This window comes from Oncorhynchus clarkii, chromosome 21 (genome assembly GCF_045791955.1).
Source record: "Oncorhynchus clarkii lewisi isolate Uvic-CL-2024 chromosome 21, UVic_Ocla_1.0, whole genome shotgun sequence".
Taxonomy (NCBI): domain Eukaryota; kingdom Metazoa; phylum Chordata; class Actinopteri; order Salmoniformes; family Salmonidae; genus Oncorhynchus; species Oncorhynchus clarkii.
The window spans coordinates 51,045,647-51,063,146 of record NC_092167.1 but is presented as its reverse complement, the minus strand read 5'-3'; the positions used below and the strand labels follow the sequence as shown (position 1 = coordinate 51,063,146).

At 43.7% G+C, this 17,500-nt stretch overlaps 1 protein-coding gene across 1 annotated transcript in view; it reads right to left on the bottom strand.

The window, feature by feature from the left end:
- Positions 1-17,500, bottom strand: part of LOC139379518 (endophilin-A1-like) — a 38,470-nt gene that overhangs the window by 15,900 nt on the left and 5,070 nt on the right. Inside the window, exons 5-6 of the mRNA XM_071122336.1 lie at positions 17,158-17,291; positions 1,756-1,816 (exon numbers count right to left, since the gene is read on the bottom strand). Of these exons, the coding sequence (XP_070978437.1) occupies positions 1,756-1,816; positions 17,158-17,291 (195 nt within the window). The remainder of the gene's footprint in view (positions 1-1,755; positions 1,817-17,157; positions 17,292-17,500) is intronic.

Sequence of the window (17,500 nt, the reverse complement as noted above, 5' to 3'; positions counted from 1 at the left end):
TAATAATAATCACCATGACGATAATAATAATCCCATCTCCTTTACCTACAATTACAATAGTAATAATGATAATCACCATGACGATAATAATAATCCCATCTCCTTTACCTACAATTACAATAGTAATAATAATAATCACCATGACGATAATAATAATCCCATCTCCTTTACCTACAATTACAATAGTAATAATGATAATCACCATGACGATAATAATAATCCCATCTCCTTTACCTACAATTACAATAGTAATAATGATAATCACCATGACGATAATAATAATCCCATCTCCTTTACCTACAATTACAATAGTAATAATAATAATCACCATGACGATAATAATAATCCCATCTCCTTTACCTACAATTACAATAGTAATAATGATAATCACCATGACGATAATAATAATCCCATCTCCTTTACCTACAATTACAATAGTAATAATAATAATCACCATGACGATAATAATAATCCCATCTCCTTTACCTACAATTACAATAGTAATAATGATAATCACCATGACGATAATAATAATCCCATCTCCTTTACCTACAATTACAATAGTAATAATGATAATCACCATGACGATAATAATAATCCCATCTCCTTTACCTACAATTACAATAGTAATAATAATAATCACCATGACGATAATAATAATCCCATCTCCTTTACCTACAATTACAATAGTAATAATGATAATCACCATGACGATAATAATAATCCCATCTCCTTTACCTACAATTACAATAGTAATAATGATAATCACCATGACGATAATAATAATCCCATCTCCTTTACCTACAATTACAATAGTAATAATAATAATAATCACCATGACGATAATAATAATCCCATCTCCTTTACCTACAATTACAATAGTAATAATAATAATCACCATGACGATAATAATAATCCCATCTCCTTTACCTACAATTACAATAGTAATAATGATAATCACCATGACGATAATAATAATCCCATCTCCTTTACCTACAATTACAATAGTAATAATAATAATCACCATGACGATAATAATAATCCCATCTCCTTTACCTACAATTACAATAGTAATAATAATAATCACCATGACGATAATAATAATCCCATCTCCTTTACCTACAATTACAATAGTAATAATAATAATAATCACCATGACGATAATAATAATCCCATCTCCTTTACCTACAATTACAATAGTAATAATAATAATCACCATGACGATAATAATAATCCCATCTCCTTTACCTACAATTACAATAGTAATAATAATAATCACCATGACGATAATAATAATCCCATCTCCTTTACCTACAATTACAATAGTAATAATAATAATAATCACCATGACGATAATAATAATCCCATCTCCTTTACCTACAATTACAATAGTAATAATGATAATCACCATGACGATAATAATAATCCCATCTCCTTTACCTACAATTACAATAGTAATAATAATAATCACCATGACGATAATAATAATCCCATCTCCTTTACCTACAATTACAATAGTAATAATAATAATCACCATGACGATAATAATAATCCCATCTCCTTTAGCTACAATTACAATAGTAATAATAATAATCACCATGACGATAATAATAATCCCATCTCCTTTAGCTACAATTACAATAGTAATAATGATAATCACCATGACGATAATAATAATCCCATCTCCTTTAGCTACAATTACAATAGTAATAATAATAATCACCATGACGATAATAATAATCCCATCTCCTTTACCGTGACGTTTCTTCTTATAGTCAAAGTCCAGGCGGCGTCCCTGCATCTTCTTCAGGTGGTGCTGCAACAACACATCATCCAGGCGGCGTCCCTGCATCTTCTTCAGGTGGTGCTGCAACAACACATCATCCAGGCGGCGTCCCTGCATCTTCTTCAGGTGGTGCTGCAACAACACATCATCCAGGCGGCGTCCCTGCATCTTCTTCAGGTGGTGCTGCAACAACACATCATCTAGGCGGCGTCCCTGCATCTTCTTCAGGTGGTGCTGCAACAACACATCATCCAGGCGGCGTCCCTGCATCTTCTTCAGGTGGTGCTGCAACAACACATCATCCAGGCGGCGTCCCTGCATCTTCTTCAGGTGGTGCTGCAACAACACATCATCCAGGCGGCGTCCCTGCATCTTCTTCAGGTGGTGCTGCAACAACACATCATCCAGGCGGCGTCCCTGCATCTTCTTCAGGTGGTGCTGCAACAACACATCATCCAGGCGGCGTCCCTGCATCTTCTTCAGGTGGTGCTGCAACAACACATCATCCAGGCGGCGTCCCTGCATCTTCTTCAGGTGGTGCTGCAACAACACATCATCCAGGCGGCGTCCCTGCATCTTCTTCAGGTGGTGCTGCAACAACACATCATCCAGGCGGCGTCCCTGCATCTTCTTCAGGTGGTGCTGCAACAACACATCATCCAGGCGGCGTCCCTGCATCTTCTTCAGGTGGTGCTGCAACAACACATCATCCAGGCGGCGTCCCTGCATCTTCTTCAGGTGGTGCTGCAACAACACATCATCCAGGCGGCGTCCCTGCATCTTCTTCAGGTGGTGCTGCAACAACACATCATCCAGGCGGCGTCCCTGCATCTTCTTCAGGTGGTGCTGCAACAACACATCATCCAGGCGGCGTCCCTGCATCTTCTTCAGGTGGTGCTGCAACAACACATCATCCAGGCGGCGTCCCTGCATCTTCTTCAGGTGGTGCTGCAACAACACATCATCCAGGCGGCGTCCCTGCATCTTCTTCAGGTGGTGCTGCAACAACACATCATCCAGGCGGCGTCCCTGCATCTTCTTCAGGTGGTGCTGCAACAACACATCATCCAGGCGGCGTCCCTGCATCTTCTTCAGGTGGTGCTGCAACAACACATCATCCAGGCGGCGTCCCTGCATCTTCTTCAGGTGGTGCTGCAACAACACATCATCCAGGCGGCGTCCCTGCATCTTCTTCAGGTGGTGCTGCAACAACACATCATCCAGGCGGCGTCCCTGCATCTTCTTCAGGTGGTGCTGCAACAACACATCATCCAGGCGGCGTCCCTGCATCTTCTTCAGGTGGTGCTGCAACAACACATCATCCAGGCGGCGTCCCTGCATCTTCTTCAGGTGGTGCTGCAACAACACATCATCCAGGCGGCGTCCCTGCATCTTCTTCAGGTGGTGCTGCAACAACACATCATCCAGGCGGCGTCCCTGCATCTTCTTCAGGTGGTGCTGCAACAACACATCATCCAGGCGGCGTCCCTGCATCTTCTTCAGGTGGTGCTGCAACAACACATCATCCAGGCGGCGTCCCTGCATCTTCTTCAGGTGGTGCTGCAACAACACATCATCCAGGCGGCGTCCCTGCATCTTCTTCAGGTGGTGCTGCAACAACACATCATCCAGGCGGCGTCCCTGCATCTTCTTCAGGTGGTGCTGCAACAACACATCATCCAGGCGGCGTCCCTGCATCTTCTTCAGGTGGTGCTGCAACAACACATCATCCAGGCGGCGTCCCTGCATCTTCTTCAGGTGGTGCTGCAACAACACATCATCCAGGCGGCGTCCCTGCATCTTCTTCAGGTGGTGCTGCAACAACACATCATCCAGGCGGCGTCCCTGCATCTTCTTCAGGTGGTGCTGCAACAACACATCATCCAGGCGGCGTCCCTGCATCTTCTTCAGGTGGTGCTGCAACAACACATCATCCAGGCGGCGTCCCTGCATCTTCTTCAGGTGGTGCTGCAACAACACATCATCCAGGCGGCGTCCCTGCATCTTCTTCAGGTGGTGCTGCAACAACACATCATCCAGGCGGCGTCCCTGCATCTTCTTCAGGTGGTGCTGCAACAACACATCATCCAGGCGGCGTCCCTGCATCTTCTTCAGGTGGTGCTGCAACAACACATCATCCAGGCGGCGTCCCTGCATCTTCTTCAGGTGGTGCTGCAACAACACATCATCCAGGCGGCGTCCCTGCATCTTCTTCAGGTGGTGCTGCAACAACACATCATCCAGGCGGCGTCCCTGCATCTTCTTCAGGTGGTGCTGCAACAACACATCATCCAGGCGGCGTCCCTGCATCTTCTTCAGGTGGTGCTGCAACAACACATCATCCAGGCGGCGTCCCTGCATCTTCTTCAGGTGGTGCTGCAACAACACATCATCCAGGCGGCGTCCCTGCATCTTCTTCAGGTGGTGCTGCAACAACACATCATCCAGGCGGCGTCCCTGCATCTTCTTCAGGTGGTGCTGCAACAACACATCATCCAGGCGGCGTCCCTGCATCTTCTTCAGGTGGTGCTGCAACAACACATCATCCAGGCGGCGTCCCTGCATCTTCTTCAGGTGGTGCTGCAACAACACATCATCCAGGCGGCGTCCCTGCATCTTCTTCAGGTGGTGCTGCAACAACACATCATCCAGGCGGCGTCCCTGCATCTTCTTCAGGTGGTGCTGCAACAACACATCATCCAGGCGGCGTCCCTGCATCTTCTTCAGGTGGTGCTGCAACAACACATCATCCAGGCGGCGTCCCTGCATCTTCTTCAGGTGGTGCTGCAACAACACATCTTTAATTCATTGACTTCATCATTTATTTCAAATGTATCTCATTTATTTATTTAATTTATTTAAAACGTAGATCATTTATTTAATTTATTTAAAATGTATCTCCTTTATTTGACATGTATTTCAGACTTATTGATTTAAGTGATAATACATATAATTCTATTTATTATTTTAGATCCGCTTTCAAATTGCTGATAGACTATATATATATATATATGCCAAGACCAGGTCGAAGAGGCTCCTAAATAGCTTCTACTCCCAAACCATAAGGCTCCTGAACAGCTAATTAAATGGCTACTTGGACTATTTGCATTGTGAGGTCTACAGCTGACTATTTGCATTGTGAGGTCTACAGCTGACTATTTGTATTGTGAGGTCTACAGCTGACTATTTGCATTGTGAGGTCTACAGCTGACTATTTGCATTGTGAGGTCTACAGCTGACTATTTGCATTGTGAGGTCTACAGCTGACTATTAGCATTGTGAGGTCCACAGCTGACTATTTGCATTGTGAGGTCTACAGCTGACTATTAGCATTGTGAGGTCTACAGCTGACTATTTGCATTGTGAGGTCTACAGCTGACTATTTGTATTGTGAGGTCTACAGCTGACTATTTGCATTGTGAGGTCTACAGCTGACTATTTGTATTGTGAGGTCTACAGCTGACTATTTGCATTGTGAGGTCTACAGCTGACTATTTGTATTGTGAGGTCTACAGCTGACTATTTGCATTGTGAGGTCTACAGCTGACTATTAGCATTGTGAGGTCCACAGCTGACTATTTGCATTGTGAGGTCTACAGCTGACTATTTGCATTGTGAGGTCTACAGCTGACTATTTGCATTGTGAGGTCTACAGCTAACTATTTGCATTGTGAGGTCTACAGCTGACTATTAGCATTGTGAGGTCTACAGCTGACTATTTGCATTGTGAGGTCTACAGCTGACTATTAGCATTGTGAGGTCTACAGCTGACTATTTGCATTGTGAGGTCTACAGCTGACTATTTGCATTGTGAGGTCTACAGCTGACTATTTGCATTGTGAGGTCTACAGCTGACTATTTGCATTGTGAGGTCTACAGCTGACTATTTGCATTGTGAGGTCTACAGCTGACTATTAGCATTGTGAGGTCTACAGCTGACTATTTGCATTGTGAGGTCTACAGCTGACTATTAGCATTGTGAGGTCTACAGCTGACTATTAGCATTGTGAGGTCTACAGCTGACTATTAGCATTGTGAGGTCCACAGCTGACTATTTGCATTGTGAGGTCTACAGCTGACTATTAGCATTGTGAGGTCTACAGCTGACTATTAGCATTGTGAGGTCTACAGCTGACTATTAGCATTGCGAGGTCTACAGCTGACTATTAGCATTGTGAGGTCTACAGCTGACTATTTGCATTGTGAGGTCTACAGCTGACTATTTGCATTGTGAGGTCCACAGCTGACTATTTGCATTGTGAGGTCTACAGCTGACTATTTGCATTGTGAGGTCTACAGCTGACTATTTGCATTGTGAGGTCTACAGCTGACTATTAGCATTGTGAGGTCTACAGCTGACTATTAGCATTGTGAGGTCTACAGCTGACTATTTGCATTGTGAGGTCTACAGCTGACTATTAGCATTGTGAGGTCTACAGCTGACTATTTGCATTGTGAGGTCTACAGCTGACTATTAGCATTGTGAGGTCTACAGCTGACTATTAGCATTGTGAGGTCTACAGCTGACTATTTGCATTGTGAGGTCTACAGCTGACTATTTGCATTGTGAGGTCTACAGCTGACTATTAGCATTGTGAGGTCTACAGCTGACTATTTGAATTGTGAGGTCTACAGCTGACTATTAGCATTGTGAGGTCTACAGCTGACTATTAGCATTGTGAGGTCCACAGCTGACTATTTGCATTGTGAGGTCTACAGCTGACTATTTGCATTGTGAGGTCCACAGCTGACTATTAGCATTGTGAGGTCTACAGCTGACTATTTGAATTGTGAGGTCTACAGCTGACTATTTGCATTGTGAAGTCTACAGCTATTTGCATTGTGAGGTCTACAGCTGACTATTAGCATTGTGAGGTCTACAGCTGACTATTTGCATTGTGAGGTCTACAGCTGACTATTTGCATTGTGAAGTCTACAGCTGACTATTAGCATTGTGAGGTCTACAGCTGACTATTTGCATTGTGAGGTCTACAGCTGACTATTTGCATTGTGAGGTCCACAGCTGACTATTAGCATTGTGAGGTCCACAGCTGACTATTAGCATTGTGAGATCTACAGCAGACTATTTGCATTGTGAGGTCTACAGCTGACTATTAGCATTGTGAGATCTACAGCTGACTATTAGCATTGTGAGGTCCAGAGCTGACTATTTGCATTGTGAGGTCTACAGCTGACTATTTGCATTGTGAGGTCTACAGCTGACTATTTGCATTGTGAGGTCTACAGCTGACTATTAGCATTGTGAGGTCTACAGCTGACTATTTGCATTGTGAGGTCTACAGCTGACTATTAGCATTGTGAGGTCTACAGCTGACTATTAGCATTGTGAGGTCCACAGCTGACTATTTGCATTGTGAGGTCTACAGCTGACTATTTGCATTGTGAGGTCTACAGCTGACTATTTGCATTGTGAGGTCTACAGCTGACTATTTGCATTGTGAGGTCTACAGCTGACTATTTGCATTGTGAGGTCTACAGCTGACTATTAGCATTGTGAGGTCTACAGCTGACTATTAGCATTGTGAGGTCTACAGCTGACTATTTGCATTGTGAGGTCTACAGCTCACTATTTGCATTGTGAGGTCTACAGCTGACTATTTGCATTGTGAGGTCTACAGCTGACTATTTGCATTGTGAGGTCTACAGCTGACTATTAGCATTGTGAGGTCTACAGCTGACTATTTGAATTGTGAGGTCTACAGCTGACTATTTGCATTGTGAAGTCTACAGCTATTTGCATTGTGAGGTCTACAGCTGACTATTAGCATTGTGAGGTCTACAGCTGACTATTTGCATTGTGAGGTCTACAGCTGACTATTTGCATTGTGAGGTCTACAGCTGACTATTTGCATTGTGAGGTCTACAGCTGACTATTAGCATTGTGAGGTCTACAGCTGACTATTTGCATTGTGAGGTCTACAGCTGACTATTAGCATTGTGAGGTCCACAGCTGACTATTTGCATTGTGAGGTCTACAGCTGACTATTTGCATTGTGAGGTCTACAGCTGACTATTTGCATTGTGAGGTCTACAGCTGACTATTAGCATTGTGAGGTCTACAGCTGACTATTAGCATTGTGAGGTCCACAGCTGACTATTTGCATTGTGAGGTCTACAGCTGACTATTAGCATTGTGAGGTCTACAGCTGACTATTTGAATTGTGAGGTCTACAGCTGACTATTTGCATTGTGAAGTCTACAGCTATTTGCATTGTGAGGTCTACAGCTGACTATTAGCATTGTGAGGTCTACAGCTGACTATTTGCATTGTGAGGTCTACAGCTGACTATTTGCATTGTGAGGTCCACAGCTGACTACTAGCATTGTGAGGTCTACAGCTGACTATTTGCATTGTGAGGTCTACAGCTGACTATTTGCATTGTGAGGTCTACAGCTGACTATTAGCATTGTGAGGTCCACAGCTGACTATTTGCATTGTGAGGTCCACAGCTGACTATTAGCATTGTGAGGTCCACAGCTGACTACTAGCATTGTGAGGTCTACAGCTGACTATTTGCATTGTGAGGTCTACAGCTGACTATTTGCATTGTGAGGTCTACAGCTGACTATTAGCATTGTGAGGTCCACAGCTGACTATTTGCATTGTGAGGTCTACAGCTGACTATTTGCATTGTGAGGTCCACAGCTGACTATTAGCATTGTGAGGTCCACAGCTGACTATTAGCATTGTGAGATCTACAGCAGACTATTTGCATTGTGAGGTCTACAGCTGACAATTAGCATTGTGAGGTCTACAGCTGACTATTAGCATTGTGAGATCTACAGCTGACTATTTGCATTGTGAGGTCCACAGCTGACTATTTGCATTGTGAGGTCTACAGCTGACTATTTGCATTGTGAGGTCCACAGCTGACTATTTGCATTGTGAGGTCTACAGCTGACTATTTGCATTGTGAGGTCTACAGCTGACTATTTGCATTGTGAGGTCCACAGCTGACTATTTGCATTGTGAGGTCTACAGCTGACTATTTGCATTGTGAGGTCCACAGCTGACTATTTGCATTGTGAAGTCTACAGCTGACTATTAGCATTGTGAGGTCTACAGCTGACTATTTGCATTGTGAGGTCTACAGCTGACTATTTGCATTGTGAGGTCTACAGCTGACTATTAGCATTGTGAGGTCTACAGCTGACTATTTGCATTGTGAAGTCTACAGCTATTTGCATTGTGAGGTCTACAGCTGACTATTAGCATTGTGAGGTCTACAGCTGACTATTTGCATTGTGAGGTCTACAGCTGACTATTTGCATTGTGAGGTCTACAGCTGACTATTTGCATTGTGAGGTCTACAGCTGACTATTTGCATTGTGAGGTCTACAGCTGACTATTAGCATTGTGAGGTCTACAGCTGACTATTTGCATTGTGAGGTCTACAGCTGACTATTTGCATTGTGAGGTCCACAGCTGACTATTAGCATTGTGAGGTCCACAGCTGACTATTAGCATTGTGAGGTCTACAGCTGACTATTTGCATTGTGAGGTCTACAGCTGACTATTAGCATTGTGAGGTCTACAGCTGACTATTAGCATTGTGAGGTCCACAGCTGACTATTAGCATTGTGAGGTCCACAGCTGACTATTAGCATTGTGAGGTCTACAGCTGACTATTTGCATTGTGAGGTCTACAGCTGACTATTAGCATTGTGAGATCTACAGCTGACTATTAGCATTGTGAGGTCTACAGCTGACTATTTGCATTGTGAGGTCTACAGCTGACTATTTGCATTGTGAGGTCTACAGCTGACTATTAGCATTGTGAGGTCTACAGCTGACTATTTGCATTGTGAGGTCTACAGCTGACTATTTGCATTGTGAGGTCTACAGCTGACTATTAGCATTGTGAGGTCCACAGCTGACTATTTGCATTGTGAGGTCCACAGCTGACTATTTGCATTGTGAGGTCTACAGCTGACTATTAGCATTGTGAGGTCCACAGCTGAATATTAGCATTGTGAGATCTACAGCGGACTATTTGCATTGTGAGGTCTACAGCTGACTATTAGCATTGTGAGGTCTACAGCTGACTATTAGCATTGTGAGGTCCACACCTGACTATTTGCATTGTGAGGTCCACAGCTGACTATTTGCATTGTGAGGTCTACAGCTGACTATTTGCATTGTGAGGTCTACAGCTGACTATTAGCATTGTGAGGTCTACAGCTGACTATTTGCATTGTGAGGTCTACAGCTGACTATTAGCATTGTGAGGTCCACAGCTGACTATTAGCATTGTGAGGTCCACAGCTGACTATTAGCATTGTGAGGTCCACAGCTGACTATTTGCATTGTGAGGTCCACAGCTGACTATTAGCATTGTGAGGTCTACAGCTGACTATTAGCATTGTGAGGTCTACAGCTGACTATTAGCATTGTGAGGTCTACAGCTGACTATTTGCATTGTGAGGTCTACAGCTGACTATTTGCATTGTGAGGTCTACAGCTGACTATTAGCATTGTGAGGTCTACAGCTGACTATTAGCATTGTGAGGTCTACAGCTGACTATTTGCATTGTGAGGTCTACAGCTGACTATTTGCATTGTGAGGTCTACAGCTGACTATTTGCATTGTGAGGTCCACAGCTGACTATTTGCATTGTGAGGTCTACAGCTGACTATTTGCATTGTGAGGTCCACAGCTGAATATTAGCATTGTGAGGTCCACAGCTGACTATTAGCATTGTGAGGTCTACAGCTGACTATTTGCATTGTGAGGTCTACAGCTGACTATTAGCATTGTGAGGTCTACAGCTGACTATTAGCATTGTGAGGTCTACAGCTATTTGCATTGTGAGGTCTACAGCTGACTATTTGAATTGTGAGGTCTACAGCTGACTATTTGCATTGTGAGGTCTACAGCTGACTATTTGCATTGTGAGGTCTACAGCTGACTATTTGCATTGTGAGGTCTACAGCTGACTATTAGCATTGTGAGGTCTACAGCTGACTATTTGCATTGTGAGGTCCACAGCTGACTATTAGCATTGTTAGGTCTACAGCTGTTGTATTCGGCGCATGCGACAAATAACATTTGATTTGATTTTGATTTGATAGATATACATCTTTTGAAAATAAAAAAATAAATAAAAAAAGTCCTTCCTCTACCCTCAACCTCTCCCATCTATTACTGATGTCCTTCCTCTACCCTCAACCTCTCCCATCTATTACTGATGTCCTTCCTCTACCCTCAACCTCTCCCATCTATTACTGATGTCCTTCCTCTACCCTCAACCATCTATTACTGATGTCCTTCCTCTACCCTCAACCTCTCCCATCTATTACTGATGTCCTTCCTCTACCCTCAACCTCTCCCATCTATTACTGATGTCCTTCCTCTACCCTCAACCTCTCCCATCTATTACTGATGTCCTTCCTCTACCCTCAACCATCTATTACTGATGTCCTTCCTCTACCCTCAACCTCTCCCATCTATTACTGATGTCCTTCCTCTACCCTCAACCTCTCCCATCTATTACTGATGTCCTTCCTCTACCCTCAACCATCTATAACTGATGTCCTTCCTCTACCCTCAACCATCTATTACTGATGTCCTTCCTCTAACCTCAACCTCTCCCATCTATTACTGATGTCCTTCCTCTACCCTCAACCATCTATTACTGATGTCCTTCCTCTACCCTCAACCATCTATTACTGATGTCCTTCCTCTAACCTCAACCTCTTCCATCTATTACTGATGTCCTTCCTCTACCCTCAACCATCTATTACTGATGTCCTTCCTCTACCCTCAACCATCTATTACTGATGTCCTTCCTCTACCCTCAACCTCTCCCATCTATTACTGATGTCCTTCCTCTAACCTCAACCTCTCCCATCTATTACTGATGTCCTTCCTCTACCCTTAACCTCTCCCATCTATTACTGATGTCCTTCCTCTACCCTCAACCTCTCCCATCTATTACTGATGTCCTTCCTCTACCCTCAACCTCTCCCATCTATTACTGATGTCCTTCCTCTACCCTCAGCCATCTATTACTGATGTCCTTCCTCTACCCTCAACCATCTATTACTGATGTCCTTCCTCTACCCTCTCCCATCTATTACTGATGTCCTTCCTCTACCCTCAACCTCTCCCATCTATTACTGATGTCCTTCCTCTACCCTCAACCATCTATTACTGATGTCCTTCCTCTACCCTCAACCATCTATTACTGATGTCCTTCATCTACCCTCTCCCATCTATTACTGATGTCCTTCCTCTACCCTCAACCTCTCCCATCTATTACTGATGTCCTTCCTCTACCCTCAACCTCTCCCATCTATTACTGATGTCCTTCCTCTACCCTCAACCTCTCCCATCTATTACTGATGTCCTTCCTCTACCCTCAACCTCTCCCATCTATTACTGATGTCCTTCCTCTACCCTCAACCTCTCCCATCTACTACTGATGTCCTTCCTCTACCCTCAACCATCTATTACTGATGTCCTTCCTCTACCCTCAACCTCTCCCATCTATTACTGATGTCCTTCCTCTACCCTCAACCTCTCCCATCTATTACTGATGTCCTTCCTCTACCCTCAACCATCTATTACTGATGTCCTTCCTCTACCCTCAACCTCTCCCATCTATTACTGATGTCCTTCCTCTACCCTCAACCTCTCCCATCTATTACTGATGTCCTTCCTCTACCCTCAACCTCTCCCATCTATTACTGGTGTCCTTCCTCTACCCTCAACCATATATTACTGATGTCCTTCCTCTACCCTCAACCTCTCCCATCTATTACTGATGTCCTTCCTCTACCCTCAACCTCTCCCATCTATTACTGATGTCCTTCCTCTACCCTCAACCATCTATAACTGATGTCCTTCCTCTACCCTCAACCATCTATTACTGATGTCCTTCCTCTAACCTCAACCTCTCCCATCTATTACTGATGTCCTTCCTCTACCCTCAACCATCTATTACTGATGTCCTTCCTCTACCCTCAACCATCTATTACTGATGTCCTTCCTCTAACCTCAACCTCTTCCATCTATTACTGATGTCCTTCCTCTACCCTCAACCATCTATTACTGATGTCCTTCCTCTACCCTCAACCATCTATTACTGATGTCCTTCCTCTACCCTCAACCTCTCCCATCTATTACTGATGTCCTTCCTCTAACCTCAACCTCTCCCATCTATTACTGATGTCCTTCCTCTACCCTTAACCTCTCCCATCTATTACTGATGTCCTTCCTCTACCCTCAACCTCTCCCATCTATTACTGATGTCCTTCCTCTACCCTCAACCTCTCCCATCTATTACTGATGTCCTTCCTCTACCCTCAGCCATCTATTACTGATGTCCTTCCTCTACCCTCAACCATCTATTACTGATGTCCTTCCTCTACCCTCTCCCATCTATTACTGATGTCCTTCCTCTACCCTCAACCTCTCCCATCTATTACTGATGTCCTTCCTCTACCCTCAACCATCTATTACTGATGTCCTTCCTCTACCCTCAACCATCTATTACTGATGTCCTTCATCTACCCTCTCCCATCTATTACTGATGTCCTTCCTCTACCCTCAACCTCTCCCATCTATTACTGATGTCCTTCCTCTACCCTCAACCTCTCCCATCTATTACTGATGTCCTTCCTCTACCCTCAACCTCTCCCATCTATTACTGATGTCCTTCCTCTACCCTCAACCTCTCCCATCTATTACTGATGTCCTTCCTCTACCCTCAACCTCTCCCATCTACTACTGATGTCCTTCCTCTACCCTCAACCATCTATTACTGATGTCCTTCCTCTACCCTCAACCTCTCCCATCTATTACTGATGTCCTTCCTCTACCTCTCCCAACCTCTCCCATCTATTACTGATGTCCTTCCTCTACCCTCAACCATCTATTACTGATGTCCTTCCTCTACCCTCAACCTCTCCCATCTATTACTGATGTCCTTCCTCTACCCTCAACCTCTCCCATCTATTACTGATGTCCTTCCTCTACCCTCAACCTCTCCCATCTATTACTGGTGTCCTTCCTCTACCCTCAACCATATATTACTGATGTCCTTCCTCTACCCTCAACCTCTCCCATCTATTACTGATGTCCTTCCTCTACCCTCAACCTCTCCCATCTATTACTGATGTCCTTCCTCTACCCTCAACCATCTATAACTGATGTCCTTCCTCTACCCTCAACCATCTATTACTGATGTCCTTCCTCTAACCTCAACCTCTCCCATCTATTACTGATGTCCTTCCTCTACCCTCAACCATCTATTACTGATGTCCTTCCTCTACCCTCAACCATCTATTACTGATGTCCTTCCTCTAACCTCAACCTCTTCCATCTATTACTGATGTCCTTCCTCTACCCTCAACCATCTATTACTGATGTCCTTCCTCTACCCTCAACCATCTATTACTGATGTCCTTCCTCTACCCTCAACCTCTCCCATCTATTACTGATGTCCTTCCTCTAACCTCAACCTCTCCCATCTATTACTGATGTCCTTCCTCTACCCTTAACCTCTCCCATCTATTACTGATGTCCTTCCTCTACCCTCAACCTCTCCCATCTATTACTGATGTCCTTCCTCTACCCTCAACCTCTCCCATCTATTACTGATGTCCTTCCTCTACCCTCAGCCATCTATTACTGATGTCCTTCCTCTACCCTCAACCATCTATTACTGATGTCCTTCCTCTACCCTCTCCCATCTATTACTGATGTCCTTCCTCTACCCTCAACCTCTCCCATCTATTACTGATGTCCTTCCTCTACCCTCAACCATCTATTACTGATGTCCTTCCTCTACCCTCAACCATCTATTACTGATGTCCTTCATCTACCCTCTCCCATCTATTACTGATGTCCTTCCTCTACCCTCAACCTCTCCCATCTATTACTGATGTCCTTCCTCTACCCTCAACCTCTCCCATCTATTACTGATGTCCTTCCTCTACCCTCAACCTCTCCCATCTATTACTGATGTCCTTCCTCTACCCTCAACCTCTCCCATCTATTACTGATGTCCTTCCTCTACCCTCAACCTCTCCCATCTACTACTGATGTCCTTCCTCTACCCTCAACCATCTATTACTGATGTCCTTCCTCTACCCTCAACCTCTCCCATCTATTATTGATGTCCTTCCTCTACCCTCAACCATCTATAACTGATGTCCTTCCTCTACCCTCAACCTCTCCCATCTATTACTGGTGTCCTTCCTCTACCCTCTCCCATCTATTACTGATGTCCTTCCTCTACCCTCAACCTCTCCCATCTATTACTGATGTCCTTCCTCTACCCTCAACCTCTCCCATCTATTACTGATGTCCTTCCTCTACCCTCAACCATCTATAACTGATGTCCTTCCCTTACCCTCAACCATCTATTACTGATGTCCTTCCTCTACCCTCAACCATCTATTACTGATGTCCTTCCTCTACCCTCAACCATCTATTACTGATGTCCTTCCTCTACTCTCTCCCATCTATTACTGATGTCCTTCCTCTACCCTCAACCATCTATTACTGATGTCCTTCCTCTACCCTCAACCATCTATTACTGATGTCCTTCCTCTACCCTCAACCATCTATTACTGATGTCCTTCCTCTACCCTCAACCATCTATTACTGATGTCCTTCCTCTACCCTCAACCTCTATTACTGATGTCCTTCCTCTACCCTCAACCATCTATTACGGATGTCCTTCCTCTACCCTCAACCTCTCCCATCTATTACTGATGTCCTTCCTCTACCCTCAACCTCTCCCATCTATTACTGATGTCCTTCCTCTACCCTCAACCATCTATTACTGATGTCCTTCCTCTACCCTCAACCATCTATTACTGATGTCCTTCCTCTACCCTCAACCATCTATTACTGATGTCCTTCCTCTACCCTCAACCTCTCCCATCTATTACTGATGTCCTTCCTCTACCCTCAACCTCTCCCATCTATTACTGATGTCCTTCCTCTACTCTCAACCATCTATTACTGATGTCCTTTCTCTACCCTCAACCATCTATTACTGATGTCCTTCCTCTACCCTCAACTTCTCCCATCTATTACTGATGTCCTTCCTCTACCCTCAACCTCTCCCATCTATTACTGATGTCCTTCCTCTACCCTCAACCTCTCCCATCTATTACTGATGTCCTTCCTCTACCCTCAACCATCTATAACTGATGTCCTTCCTCTACCCTCAACCTCTCCCATATATTACTGATGTCCTTCCTCTACCCTCAACCTCTCCCATATATTACTGATGTCCTTCCTCTACCCTCAACCATCTATAACTGATGTCCTTCCTCTACCCTCAACCATCTATTACTGATGTCCTTCCTCTACCCTCAACCATCTATTACTGATGTCCTTCCAGTTCTATTTGCCATACATTTTTAACTGTGCTGTTTCACAAAAGTTCTGATCTTTTCTACTCTCATAGTTTCTACAGATATATATTTATATATATTATATTTTTTAGCTGCATGTGCATCCACCATTCCTATTTATGACATCATTTACAAATTTTTAAAAAAATAATAATAATTTAAAAAATATTTTTTTTTTAAAATATAAATTAGTATATTTGAGTTTAACCACATTATTTGTTCTGTCTTTTCTGGTGGATTAAACATTGCAACCAACTTTCTGTGGCTCGTTTTAAAAAATATGGATATTTTTGGAGATGATTTATTTTTCAAATAACCGAAAGTAAGAGGTTGTAATGAAAAAGGACATTCTTGAACATGTGGTGAGACATTCTGATTAATCTGCTAGAGAACCAGTTTGGATTTAAGTTTTAACTTTTGAATGACTGACACCTTTAGTGAGAGATCTAATATTTTAATAGTTAATCATTTCTGCCCTCAAAATTCACATTCATTATATACATTTAACATTTTTATTTTGTGGAGAGATTCTAATTGTGGTTTTAAAAGAGAACATGAATCATCAGAGTACAATGACACCTTTGTTTTTAAGCCCTTGTAGTTAATTTGTATGCATTTCACATTTACAGTTATTCAAGATTTATTCAATATTTAAAATATATTCAAAATGTTTTTAACAGATATTTAGGATGTATTTATAATATTTATATAACATTCATATATTTAAAATGTATCTACAGTATTTAATATGTATTTAACAACACACACTTCTGATATCTACCTGTATCTCTTTAATGTATTTTTCCTGTAGGTTCTGTAGTGGATCAATAAAGTTCTGATATCTACCTGTATCTCTTTAATGTCTTTTTCCTGTAGGTTCTGTAGTGGATCAATAAAGTTCTGATATCTACCTGTATCTCTTTAATGTCTTTTTCCTGTAGGTTCTGTAGTGGATCAATAAAGTTCTGATATCTACCTGTATCTCTTTAATGTCTTTTTCCTGTAGGTTCTGTAGTGGATCAATAAAGTTCTGTTTGACCTCCATATCCAGGGCATCCTTCACTTCCCCCAGCTCACCCATGCTCTCCCCAGCATCTAGGAGAGCCAGACCTGGAGGAGGGAGAGGGGAGGGAGAGGGGGAGGGAGAAGGAGGGAGGGAGGGGGGGGGGGGGGAGGGAGGGAGGGGGAGGGAGAGGGAGGGAGGGAGGGAGGGAGGGAGGGAGGGAGGGGGAGGGAGGGAGAGGGAGGGAGGGGGGGGGGGAGAGGGGGAGGGAGGGAGGGAGGGAGGGGAGAGGGGGAGGGGGAGGGGGAGGGAGAGG